The following is a 13,752-nucleotide window of genomic DNA, read 5'->3' as shown; positions in this document are numbered from 1 at the left end:
GGAATGGACAGATCCGCACTCCTCTCCGTAATCTACTATCCCGTATACGAATACTCTACCTGAAATCCTTTGCTACAGAATGTGCAATCAAAATGTAGATTAGCATCACTCCACGAAAGCTACAAAATGTAGATTAAATGCTTTAATCTACACTTTCTTTATCAGTAGGCAGATCGAGTTTATTGATATTGTACAGTATACGACATCAGCGCAGTACGTCCACATTTCGCTGTGTACTAGAACCGCAGCTTTGCCATGTTCCATGTTCTTGTTCTTCTCTTCTTTCCAGCCTTTCCTATGCTTCCTATGAATTGTAAATAATTGTAGATAAAGTTCAATTATTCAATTCTGAGATATAGGTGCGAACGATCCTAACTGCGGTAGCGAAGACCAGCAGAATAACAAGGAGCGTTAGCAGGAGCAAGGAACACATACTGAATCCTTAATACTGAGTTCTTTTGTAATCTGTTTGTTAATGATTTTGTAAGCACATATTTTTCTCTCACAGTGGAAACTAGGTTGAGTAGAATTTTTCTGCACAGCAGGATTAGAAAGTCGGTCGTTCAGGATGCTTTTAGGTAATACACAAAACAAAGAAAATTTTAATCAATATGAAATCTTGGATCAAGATCGGGATTGATTTCAGTCATGAATAAATGTCGCCTTCAAAATATGTAGAACAAATGTTAATAAGCAAATAGAAATTCAAACTCAACCTAGTTCCCAGTGTGAGAGAAAATATGTGCTTACGAAATAATTAACAATTAACTTACAGAAGAATTATTGTTGTTATTTCAACTGCAAGAGTTCTTCGTTTTTTTATTCCTATAATACTCCTAGAACATTCGATCAAATTTGCCAAATTGCAGATAATGATTGCTTCTGAGCGAGCACCCACTCAATATTTGAATGAAAAGAAGTGTTTACTTTCATTAGATTAGAACGATTAGATATTTTGGAGTTTATATTCTCTATAAAGAGGATGATTCGATTCTGTGGTATTTTCAACGTCATTAGGTTCTGGCGTTCCTTCTCTGGAGATTTGCGCACGTTCATCGACGTTCCAGTGTCCATCGCGTCGACTATTGACAAAATACGTCTCCATTATTCCTTTTCCCTGTAAAAAACGTTTTATTTATGGTACGTCGCTACTAATAGACACGAGAAGAACATGCCTTGATTATGACATCTCCGCGGCTTTCTATGTCGTACACTCCTTCATAGTGACGTTCCAACAGGGTCAGTGAGCTTTTGCTGAGATGGATCTTCCCAGCTTGAAATGTGTAGATTTCAATTTTCGAACTCAAACTTTATCATAATGTTCAACAAGTGTGTTTTCTATCGAGGCAACAAGTAATCACATATTATGTTTGAATCTTGTCCCTACTAAAGCAAAATTTTCTTGAGAAAAAAAAAGAATTTTGCTTGATTGCTAATTCAAAAGGAGAAAAAACTTCTACAGAAGCCTGCCTTTGTCGTGACAAATCGCTGGCTACCAGAGTTGAAAAGAATGCTACTCAACTCACATTTGCCATTGCTTTCCATCCTTGATGCGGTATTGACGGTATCCCCGAATAAACAGTAACGAGGCATGCTTAAACCAACAACACCAGCCACACATGGTCCTTTAAGCAAATTTTGACTTCAGAAGTAACGGTTTTTCCTGTTCACTGGTATCTAGATTACCGCTGTTGACTCCAATTCGTAACTGGACCTTTTCACGTGGAAGTGACGGTATCTTAAAACTGTCCACGTATTCGTTGAAACAGACGGACATCTCAACAATCTCCTTAACATGCTGATGTCCATTTCTCAGTGGAAGTCCTGACACACAGAGGTATCCATCTCCTATCGATTCCACCTACACGTAAAAAAAAACTGAGCGCACATTATGAGTTTATTCACGTTAGTAGAGAAGACAACCTAAAGTTATACCTTGTACACATCGTGTTCTTCTATAATAGCATCAAGATTTCCATAGAGTTCGTTAAGAAGGCTCACTACCTTAATATTTCGCACAGAATAAAATGGTAATGTATGTGTAATTCTGTTGTTTTTTAATCTACGGCGAAGGTGCCCCTTGGACAACTTCAAAAATACATTGCGAAAACAAAAGATACCTGGAAAGGGGAGCATTTCGAAGAAAGTATTGTGAATTTCACGATATCGGAGAAGAATACTGTGACACTATCGAATCCCTCAGGCTCCACCGACTGCCCCAACTTCAAGCGTTCGGCCACTTGCCTGAAACCTCTATCATTGCCTCAGTCCGCTCAAAGGGAGCAAAACGGTTTCCTCTTCCACCGCCCAATGTTTCGTGGAGATCCGTTCGGCGCAACAGGGAATGCACCAATGAGACCGCCAGTTTCTTAAAGGCAGGGTATCACGATTTTGACATGGTGCAGAAACCGCAGCGGAAGCTTGGAATTCGGGATGTGAATAGAGGAAACCAGCATCATTCCGCTCACCTTTCCCTAGTGGTCGTGAGGAACGGTGTGGGAAAAGCTTTAGTTGCTACGAGGTACGTTAGAACGCGCACTCTCGTACACGCTCCAGACCCCCCAGCAGCTCGCTCATTGTTTTTAATTAAATAGGCTGGTGAGGAGATCCTATTAATCTCCAACCGCTCGCACGTGGATGCGACGCGTGCACAACGCTGGCGGGTTGCAACCGATTTTGAACGAAAGAACGTCGTTTTTTACGACAATCAAGGGAAGATAAGCAGAGCCACGCTTGTTTCCTTAATCTAAACCCGAACTCTACGATTTCGATGTGGTTTCCGCACCTCGTCAAACTCGTGGAACCTTGCCTTTAACAGGCCTTCGTGTACGTACGTGCTGCTGTTTCTGCTCGTTAATTTTATCATTTTTCTCCGATTTAATCCATTGTTTCATTTTCATTCTTAAAATAATAGAACATATAGATGCTGTGGAGGTTTGCACACTTACTACAGATATTAACAGAAAGAAAAGCTAGCAGAAAAGTTACCACTTTAACGACTAGGAGAGGGTAACATATTCCAGAAAAGTGAGAATGAAAATCACTGGTGAGCTTTCTAGTAAAGCGTTTCATCGTCTTGTGATGACACAGGACTGTAGTATTTCAAAAACGTGAGTTCTCCGACGCACTGTTGGCGACCTACGTTGAACAATAAACAGAAAACTCTCGAGCAGACTGTATACACCATAAAAATACAGGCTTTTCTTTTTAACGTTGTTGCTAAACAGCTTACTAGTAACTGTAGTTGCTAAACCTGTCTAATAACGCTTACAAACTCCGGCACATTCGAGCAGATACAAGTCCAAGCTTCTCGAGACCTTTATCCACAGTTATCTAAAGTAAATAACAAAAAACGGCCAGTTGAGGTTTTTTCACAAAATTTTTCAAAGATCTACTTGCATTGTATTTTCGGAACTCGGATGATATGCAGTATTTTAAATATAGAACTCTTCTGGTGTTTGGCCTGACATTTCATAGACAAATGCTACAAAAATTAAGTTGAAATCTATGGAACAAAATAAAAGTCATCTTCACATGCAAAAGTAATAAAAATTCGTGACAACTTCGGCGTACGAAATTAACTGATAAGCATTATTCAAATGTTTACATTTACTTTACCTTCCAGTACGCCTACTATAAAAATGTAGGAGAATGTATGCTGTAAGTAGATTGTGAAAATCCAATGCGTCGTCAGGTCACTTGGCATGAGAAATCCCGAGTTCGGTTTTATGTGGACCGGTAATGACGTGCAGTTTTACCTTCATTTCAGACAAGGTGAACCATAAATGAGGGTCGTCCGTCTCTTCCGTTGAGCCTACTCTTGCGCGCTGACGAAGTTAATGCTTCTTCTCACATTCAAGAGTTTTGGTAAAGTTTCTTTAATCAACAGTGTTCAGAAGTTTTTTTGAACTGTTCAGTGAACCACGCAATTACCACAGCACAAATAAGGAGAAGAATAAATGCTGGGAACTACAATACTGTGCATGAACACTGATAAACCGATAGTGAGTGACGGTGTTGCACCGTCGGCCACCGTCGCTTTATCAGTGTGCACGCACAGTATTGTACTTCTCTCCTTAAAAACGGATGGAAAATTTTGGGAACTAAACTATTGCCCGAACGCGACCTATTTGAATATCTCGCTGCTTTTTAAGTGACGTCTAGTTTCTGTGACATAAACATTTTAAGTGGAGGCCTCTTCACCTGTTAATATTATGTATAGCTTAAAACTTAAATGCAGACGTCAGGCAAAAAATTTTGATGGAGCCATGGTAGTAAAAGAGAGAAACAGCATTATTGTAACGTAATAGAAACATCGAAATTAGTTTTTTTTAATTAAATAAAAAATTTAAAGTTTCTGGCGTTAATCAACCCGCTTGGGATGTGCCCCCACGTTCACTTCAATTCAGAATCGTTTGAGGTTTACGAACGTGTAACTGACCCATACAATGACTTGCAGTGGCTAGCCGATGTGTCATTTCAGTGTTTTTATCCACCCAGACTAGTCTGGTAGCAATTTATCGACCACGGAGGGATAAAAAACTTGCTTGGTAAGCACTAGGGCAGATTCGAACCTCCGATCGATCGTGCAGGAAGCGGAATCTCTAGCCGCTACACTGCAACCGCTCCTTTCTTTTGATTAGGGACAAAAATTATTCACTTGGGTTCGAAACAGTCTGCGCGAAGTCACGATGTACCACGATTCAAGATAATTAGTTTTCGTTTTTAGCCAGTCGGAAGTTTGTTTAAGGATATCTAGATGTGATATGAGCTCACTCCTACCTTGGCAACATCCGTGAAAGTAAGAGGTCAGCTTTTTTCTTTTCTTCCATAAGTTCTTTGGAGCGGTCTTCTACCTAAAAGCTTCGAACTAACTCTTGCCTTGTTTTATTCTATAACAAACCTACCTCCAGCTCGAGTGATGCTGTATGTTCCTCTAAAATGGCGAAAACGTGGTCCATAAGGTTTGTTTGACCAGCTGTACTCATCACTTCTTTCATCTGATCACATATGGAATCAATGGACGGGCGGTTGTCAGGTTTCTCTCTCCAGCAGTTCCGCACTGAGGTTATCTAAGGAATCGGTACTGTGGTTAGCTTTGGTTAGACATCAAAGACTTCATCATTTCTACTTTAGTAGCTTTTCACAATATACGATAAGTACTATTTTAAATGACAGCTAACTAGTTCTGATGGGACATCCAGTAGATCCGATTGCAGTTGTGGACGCAACGGAACAGTAGCTCCCTTCTTTACTCTAGCGATGATATCTAAATATTTTTTTTACTAAATAATGACTTTTTGTGTCATCTGTGCTGCAATAAATGTGTGCAAACCAAGCGGCACCTGATAAATACAATTCCCCATTTCTATTCACGTTTTGACGCTCCTTTAAAAATAGAGCCGATGAAGCACAGGAGACAGGGAAACAAAAACTAGACTAGACGAATTACATAGAAGTCTTTAAAGAAAACACACAAGAAGACTGATTTGTTCATGTCTCGAAATTTTGAGGGAGAACTGAACTGATGCTTCAAACTCTCAAGCAACTGTCTCGTTGTGTTTAGATTCTTTCAAGTTAAGGAAACTAGAAGTTGAAATTTCACCACAGTACAAAATTGAAGTGGGTCAATCGAAAGCGAGAAGTCTCGCTCACCTTCTTCGCGCATGTTCCCGTCATAAAGTAACCAGGCTGGTTTTCTGTTAATGGTTTCAGCTGCAATAATCGCAAACGAATAAATATCTCCAGCTTTTGTGTTACATGGTGTGGAACTGTTCAGCACTTCTGGCGCTGACCACAGTTTGTCTGCAACACAGAAATACCTATGTCTACTTATGTTCTGCGTTAGCGCAGAATCTAGAGGTCAACAAAGCCTTAAATAATAAAATGGCTGACGTTTAATTTCCGATATTCTGGTGAGCTCCGACATCCCGTAGTCACAAATCTTCACTTGAAATGCATCTGTTAGGAGACAGCATGCTGACGTTAGGCGACCGTGGCAAAGCACGAAGGAGTGATGGATGTAGTTGAGACCCTGCAGCAAGTTCTCCTGAGAAGAATCAACCAAACATTGCAATTCATCAGCTTTTGCTTCTCACCCACTTATAAGTCACTGGAACTATTCCAACCTAAAAAGGTCCCATTTATATGGCTTTTGCAGGATATTAATGTCTCAACAAAAACAACACCTCCGTTGATGTTAACAGGGCGGTAATTGAACTCGGTTGTCAAGTGTTGCACGCAGTGGTCACAGTTCGGCCGAATTCATTTCTAATCAGACGATGGTGCATGTTGTCAGAGTTTTTCATTACTAGTTTATTAAAAAGAGGATAATAATTTAACTAACGCATATACAAAAAGTGATAAATCGACTTCAAAGCGTCCTTTTATACGCTCCAAAACAAAATTTTTCGCGACTTACTGCTTTTACTGTTGAAGTCGTATAAAAGCTTGTTTTAGCATAAAGACTTTTTTGGTTTCGTTATATATAAAGATTATGTGCGGGTGAAGCGGGTGTGGCCTATTCCGATGTGAATACGACGATCGATGATCGATGGTTCGAATAATGGCTCGGATAAAATTAATGACTTGTTACATCAACTGGGCCTGCAAGTTATTGTTTAGGGTAGATGCGCGTTCGTTAACCTCTAACGATTCTGGATTGAAGTGAATCCGTTGACTAACTGTACTGAATAATGTTATACCCTTTAATGCTTGTATGGTAAATCGCTTGAAAGGAATGGGACAAAACAGATTTTCGGCTTCTTATTCTCCATTCGATTCTAGGATCGTCACTGCTTGAGACGGGTTGAGCGACCTGAGACAATTAGTACGGGCCCAGCGATGCATCTGTGATGATCAACCATCGATAACACCAATATATAAAAAAACAATGAGCTTGTAGGAAATAGCTACGATTGATGCACTGGACAGATGCACACAGAATATAAGGTATAAGAAATATTGATGAAAAGGCTAAAAAAATTCTTTATAAGTTACCTCTGCAATGTCTCGGATGATACACAACACGAAAAAGGAGTCGGTGGACATAATCGATTTCGTGATCACGGTCTGAGGTCAGGTAACTACAGTAAACTAGTGATTGTTTAACTATGAAATAATATACAAAACAACAGTTACCAGAAGACTGCCTCGCGAGCACATTTTCCAGACCACTACGTAGTCCATGCCATCGTAGGAGAATCCCAAGAATTTGTTTATGTTGTCATGATCAAGCTTGCGCAGCTGCAATCGGTCAGTAGTAACCAGTCGAACTCATATGGTTATATGTACTTGCATGTAAAATTTTCTAATTAAGAGTTGTTGGAGTTTTTTTTTTGTAATAAGAACAAATTTGTACACAAATCTGCACATCAAAAGAAAAAAGAGAAAACGATGAGATATCTCATTCATTGCTTCAAAAATTTCGAAAACCTTACCTTGAGACAATCATTATAAAACGAATTTGACAGTAAAGTTGGAGGATGATTCGTGATAAGAACGGGATCTTTGTCCAGAAGAGCAACCTTGAAGATATTGTTCTCATCATCGAACACACTACTGGATGTTATTGTTGAAGGCCCTGACTGTAGCGAACGATAGCTCTTTCCCTTCATTTCCATCTCCTACAACAGTATCTTACAGTATTGTAAAAGCCCACGTTACCACAACCTAGTAGGTACCTTGGTGATAATTGTGATTCTATTATAGGCCAGCTTCCACTCATTCATCAGTTGCTGCTGCGTTCGAATCTTTTCCCTAATTTCAAATTTTACTCAATTCTTATAGATAATTTTGTCCAACTATTCGACACTTCGATTATTTCAATAGGATTGGTCCTCCCTTCTTTAATATAATAATAATATGTTAATACATTTGGACTAAGAAGATGCGCAGCCTTTTTTTGTGTTATACACTCCAGATGGGTTGAGGGATAAGTCGTGAGCGCTTTTTCCTCAAATTCAGAATTGCACACAAAAAAGTGTATCTCAGACATGCTGTACACTACACAATAGAAAACTTTCCAGTCTACAGTTTGAAAGGGGGGAAAACTTACAGTACATGCACTGGATTTGCAATTATGACAGTTTTAATCAGTTGTAAATTTATACTAGAAGCTCCGAAATTTTGGTAAGGTGTGAAAATATTTGTAGTCGTTTTGCAATTCACTATGCAATACATTGAAAAAAATTCTTACGTTTTTTTTAGTGTTCCTATTCGAATTTTTCATTCTCGAGAGAAATAAAATCTACATACCTGCAGGAGAGAACCAGTAGGCATACAGCAGTCACTATGAAAATAAATATTAATGCTATAGCGACGCCCACGTATACCGCATAAGCATCCCAGAACTTTTTCGGACAATCCGTTCCAGAAAATCCGCATATTGGTGTCGATAGAGGTCTAAAGCGATTGAAAGGATATGTGATGAAAGAATGTGAGACTTAAAAGGTGGTGTCCCTCGTACAAATGAGATCCGTTAGTAACTTGAGTGAGCTTTAACAATCATACACTCCTTTAGTAACTTCTCCTTGCCAATATTTGATGAGCATGAAAAATTTGTACACAATCAGAGTTACCTGTGCCCATTTCTGACTGCCCAAATAGAGTCCTTTTCATCTGATGCCAGCGGCGTGACTGCCTGCAATTAACCTCTTGAGAAAAGTCGAACAGCATATATTTGTTATACATTATCGTTATATGCCATATTTACTTGTCATATTGATTTGCTGACTTTGCTGTGCCTAACTGAGATACAAATAAGAGGAATAGAATTGAAGACAAACATCCTGATTATGGTCACACGTAGTGAACGTTAACTAGAGCCACTACCCAAGTAAGACCATATAAAGTTCCTTCTTGGCGAACACAGAAACCTTAAACTTTTAGTAAATGACTTTCTCATATATTTTTCTTTTTATTTTCAGTTGTGGTATGTAGAAGTATCTGATTATGTATAAATGCTGCTTCACTCGCATTATTATTACATATTTTAGCCAAATAATACAAAAATAAATAATATAATAGCTGAATTTTACAAAAATTATAGCGTTTCATTTGTTCCACTACTGCTCACCGCGCTAAAATCTAAAACTCACTTATTATGGTCTTGTTCAAGACACCTGTAAATTTGTCATCTAACAGGAATGCGTTAAAACAGCGAATCCAGTTGCTCCAAACCAGAGCGTATCCAGACAGGTTCTGTGACTCAAAGTCGAAGCTTCTGGCAGCGCGATGGTATCACCAAATACAGAACACAGCCACAATCTCTTTATGCTAGCTTCGCTTCGAAAATGGTAGAGTTCCCGAAAGTTTTACATCTTCTAGAACCTTAAGATATGTGGGATCTTTAACTCCGTAATTCGAAAAATGTAAAGAGTTACCCACGAATACGTTGGCAAACTCGAGCTCCAAAGTACACTTTGTTTACTTTGACTAGTCAAAGTACTAGTTTGTGAATCATTGGAGATCGGTCAAAAAATCCAATTATAAATTGGAAGCGCACAAATTTAATTAACACTAATCTGGTCATCCAGGTGACGCCGGAGTCTCTCACAATTCAAGGTTCCTCGTTTCCCTTGCACAATAGTGACTTCTTGAGAAAAAGTAGATAAATCTAAGTAATGTGGACTCATACAACAAATTTTCTATAATAATATTTAATTGAAAATGGAAATAGAAAAAATGAAATAAATGAATAGAAATAGAAATATCACAAATAGATAAGATAGTATTAAACAAAAACAGAGGAGTGAGAGTATCGTTTTCCATCCCGTGATGAAGCAGCGTTTATTCGCCCAATTTCTTTGCCTCTTCTACTCCATTGACAGCCGTTAAGTGGAGTAGTGCTCAAGAATTGGTAATAGTAGAGGTCTTGGTCATCAGTTCCTACTTTCGACGACGTAACATTGTTGGCGTGTCTCACAGAGCTGAATCATCGCTAGGAACGCAGAGGGATGGTTTCTGATCTGACCCAGAAATTTGCGCTCTTTTGTTCAGCGGTGAGAAGAAAGGACTGATATTCATGTAGATGAACTGCAAACGTGGACCTTGTGGGGGTGTCTTGCTGGAGAAGCCGGAACCGCAGCGATGAGCTCAATTTGAACACACATACCGGGTGTTGGAATGGGAAAATTATGTTGTGGATGGAACTGTACAACATTCGGATGTTGTTTAAAGGCATCACCCCACGAATCTGAGGTGGTACGGATTTCAGGTGGAGTATTCGTATACGGGATCGTAGATTATGGAGAGGTGGGTGATTTCGTCCATTTCTTGCTAATTGGCGTAGAAAACGGCCCGGAAGATGCGGCGTGTGCACACGGCTGGTGCGCTCCAATCGAACTCGTTGCAGAATATAGCGCGCCGGAACGCTCAAAGCCATATCTTCTGTGCCGTTTTTTACGGCAGCTAGGAAGAAATTGACGGAATCACCCCCCTCTCCATAATCTACTATCCCGTATACGAATACTCCACCTGAAATCCGTACCACCTCAGATTCGTGGGGTGATTATCCTTGCGTGATTGAGTTTATTATAAGTGTACATGTACAAGTGCTTAACTGCAGAAGTTGTACTGAATTATTTCTAGGTTCACGTGACAGTGTAATGTGGTAAGATGGTCTACATTAATTGCTGGTAGCCACACATCACAGTACACCGCAATAGCTTCAACACTTGTAAGTTTGCGTCTTCTTGGGAAATTTCATTCGATGTGACTTCTATGACCATTCCATGCAGCGCCTACTGTGGCGTAACTTTCTGATAGGATGGCTGCATTGTTTTCAGACTGAATGTGTGTGAAGAGGCCAAAACAGCTCGATTACTGTAGCCAATAGCTATTTTTAAGTGCCCAATAAAAAGGATAAAGGATAAAGTCACTATTGTATCAATCCACTTGGGATGCGCCAACGCGTTTTACTGGAATTCGTAATCGTTGAGGGTTTTGGAACGCGTGTTGGTCTATACAATGACTTGCGGAGGCCAGCCGCTGATCAAGTCAGTGTTTTATCCTCCCAGACAAGTCTGGTACCAATTTTTCGACCCCGTAGGGGTGAAAGGCTTGATTACGATTAGGGCGGTTTCGAACCCTGACCGTGTGGCTACAACGGACCTCTAACCGACTGCGCCACACCCGCCCAGTGCCCAATAATCCCGCTCAAATTTAAACGGAGATTAGCACAGGAGGCCAGAATGGAGAATAAGTGAGAGTGCTGTGCTCAATTTCGGTTATAAGAGCTCTGTTTCTGAAAAGTAGATACGTGAGAAGAACGGTTGTTGATATCATCGATGTTCATCAATGTTGGTCATACAGCTTGGCGAATAGCAGCAGTAAGGGTCCTTTTAAGAGACTTTGAGAGTTAAAACGTTTGAGAGGAAAACGACTGCAACTTCGTTTGCAGTAGAGAACTGCCCTCGTGCGAAACCTCGAGCTTTGTTAAAACCCAACACCATGCAGATTGATGTGATTTGCCGAGTCGATTCGGTTTTCATTTGCTCCATTTTACTCGTCGTTCTGAACGATTGGATGTGATCGCTCTATCAAAAACGGCATACGACTGGGATTGTCGTCTGGGGCCAGTGCGTGCCGGTAGCAATCAAAGCTCGTTACACGCTCTAGGATATCGAATTGTAGTGTGTCAATAGGACACTCATTTTGATGGAAGTTCAGGAACTTCACTGAGTGCATTACGCAGTTTTAGAGCAACATAATATTTTTTGATAATGTGTGAGCATTTTTTATAAGATGCGGATATGAGGCCGCATTTTTCCAAATTGCAGCTTCTATTAGGCAAGCGGAGAAAGGGATATTTGGCAAATACGTACTACATCGTTGATCTGGTTAACTATTTTCATGTAGATTTGTTGCTGAAAGCTTGGATCTAAGTAGTACAGCATGTACTCAGCAACACGAGTATTATTAGCAGTCATTTGCACTTCTCCCGTGAGACCTGAAATGAATTGATTCATTACTGAAGAATAACATTACGAACATCATTTTACACTCGCTAACAACGCCAATAATTATAATACTTTGAATGACGGCATAGCAATATTAGCAAACTCGTTCAGTAGCATTTCCTTGCCTGTAAAGTTGCCGTTTATTGCCTGTGTAATATTGGCGGCATCGTGATAGAATGTTGGCTCACGTGTTAGACCTAACCCATACGCGTAAAAAGTATCGTGTAGATGTCTGGCAAAGATTCCTCCCTAGAGCTCTTAGGTACATATACGACGTATTTGGAAGGAAAGAAACGGAATGGCTAGTCACCGTTTGATTGCTGTTCGACAAGCACTCGGGAGTTTTGCAGAAAAGAGGATTCTCCCGCACCCTGGACAACACGTGACTCTTGAAGTAGGCAATATAGCTCTGATTTACACCACTAGAGTTGAGGTCTAACTGGAAAAAGTGAGTCATTTTGACCATCTTAGTATCCTTAGAGATTGCTCACCACTATCATATATTTTGCAGCTGACTTCGCTACATTGTCCATCCCATCTGCATTATCATTAACACCATCTTCCCATATTGGAGTCAACCCATTCGAAACTGAACATTCTCGTTGGACAAATGAAGAACGATGCATTGATCTATGTACCAGTACTCACGAACTTCCTTCCCAGTACCGCTTCTACCTAAAGAAAACGACGTGTCAGCGTATAATTTATTCTAATCCTTTAAATCGACATTTACCGAAAGCATTGCTACGCATTCCCAACAGAAGGAACACATACTCGTCGTTTGTCATTCCCATCTCAGATATCTTAATTAAGAATTGGCGACGATCTATTGCAAGGTCCATGCAGAGTAGCACCACTAAAGCTCTCATCAATTTTATTTTCATTTCATTCCATGAAATTCAAATTCAGAATAATTGATTCATGTAGGTGCTTTCGACTAGCAAACTAACAATTAATATATCCCATATAGGTTCGTGCACTTTCGAGAAAAGCTCCATAGAAACTATGTATCGCTGTCAACTTCTTATCTATTAACTTTAATGAAAGCAGTAGGCATGGTTCAGAATTCACAAGAGTTTCGTTTGTTACAGCAAAATAATGAAATTGACCTTTGAAGCACTACATTAACTGCTTGCTAAAAGTATCTTTGTTTCAGAAATTGCATTCGTTATAACAGGTTCTAAATGAAAGAAAAGTTGGGCTTTTTCTTAGCATTGAAAAATGACCTTGAGATAGAAAATACTGGCAAAGTAGCTGATGTCATTTGATTTGAGGTACGAAAAGCCTACAAAAAAAACGGGAAAAGGACATGAGAAGAATATAAAAAAAAGGGGACGAAAGGCATTGGAAAAGTTTTTAAACTATGAGTGGAAGTTATTGGGAGCGACAGAAAGAAGTGAAGTGGGGAGCATATGCTGCTGATTAAAGGCATCACCCCACGAATCTGAGGCGGTACGGATTTCAGGTGGACTATTCGTTTACAGTGTAGTAGATTATGGGGAGGAGAGTGATTACGTTCATTTATTCCTAATTGCCGTAAACACCGGAAGATACGGCTTCAGGCGTTCTGGCGCACTATTTTCTGCAGGGAGTTCGACTGGAGCGCGCCAGCCTTGCGCGCCGCCGCGTCTTTCGGGCCGTTTTTTACGGCAATTAGGAAAAAATGGACGGAATCAACTTCTTCTCTACTACCCCTTATAAGAATACTTCAGCTGAAATCTGCACCACCTCAGATTCGTGTTTTTAATTTGTCGTAGGTGTTTGTTTAAAGAATGGAAATTTTTGGCTCATA

At 39.9% G+C, this 13,752-nt stretch overlaps 1 protein-coding gene across 2 annotated transcripts; it reads right to left on the bottom strand.

Annotated features, from left to right (window-relative positions):
* Positions 1-946: 946 nt before the first annotated feature.
* RB195_002683 (uncharacterized protein) lies at positions 947-12,802 on the bottom strand (the record flags this gene model as incomplete). Of its 2 annotated transcripts, XM_064200049.1 has the most annotated exons (23): positions 947-1,117; positions 1,176-1,273; positions 1,527-1,625; positions 1,687-1,861; positions 1,936-2,004; positions 2,121-2,244; positions 4,783-4,856; positions 4,908-5,072; positions 5,184-5,269; positions 5,656-5,805; positions 5,896-6,034; positions 7,000-7,071; positions 7,141-7,245; positions 7,440-7,625; positions 7,683-7,758; positions 8,257-8,403; positions 8,580-8,641; positions 11,826-11,950; positions 12,086-12,209; positions 12,271-12,399; positions 12,455-12,549; positions 12,609-12,635; positions 12,694-12,802. In XM_064200049.1, 23 exons carry the CDS (start codon positions 12,800-12,802, stop codon positions 947-949), a joined length of 2,607 nt encoding a protein of 868 aa, XP_064055929.1. The 2 variants fall into 2 exon arrangements, with proteins under 2 accessions (XP_064055929.1, XP_064055930.1); XM_064200048.1 differs by lacking the exons at positions 11,826-11,950; positions 12,086-12,209.
* Positions 12,803-13,752: the final 950 nt, after the last annotated feature.

Source organism: Necator americanus, chromosome IV (genome assembly GCF_031761385.1).
Source record: "Necator americanus strain Aroian chromosome IV, whole genome shotgun sequence".
In the NCBI taxonomy this organism is placed as follows: domain Eukaryota; kingdom Metazoa; phylum Nematoda; class Chromadorea; order Rhabditida; family Ancylostomatidae; genus Necator; species Necator americanus.
Note: the sequence above shows the minus strand (reverse complement) of the source record. Positions and strands in the feature narration are given on the sequence as shown.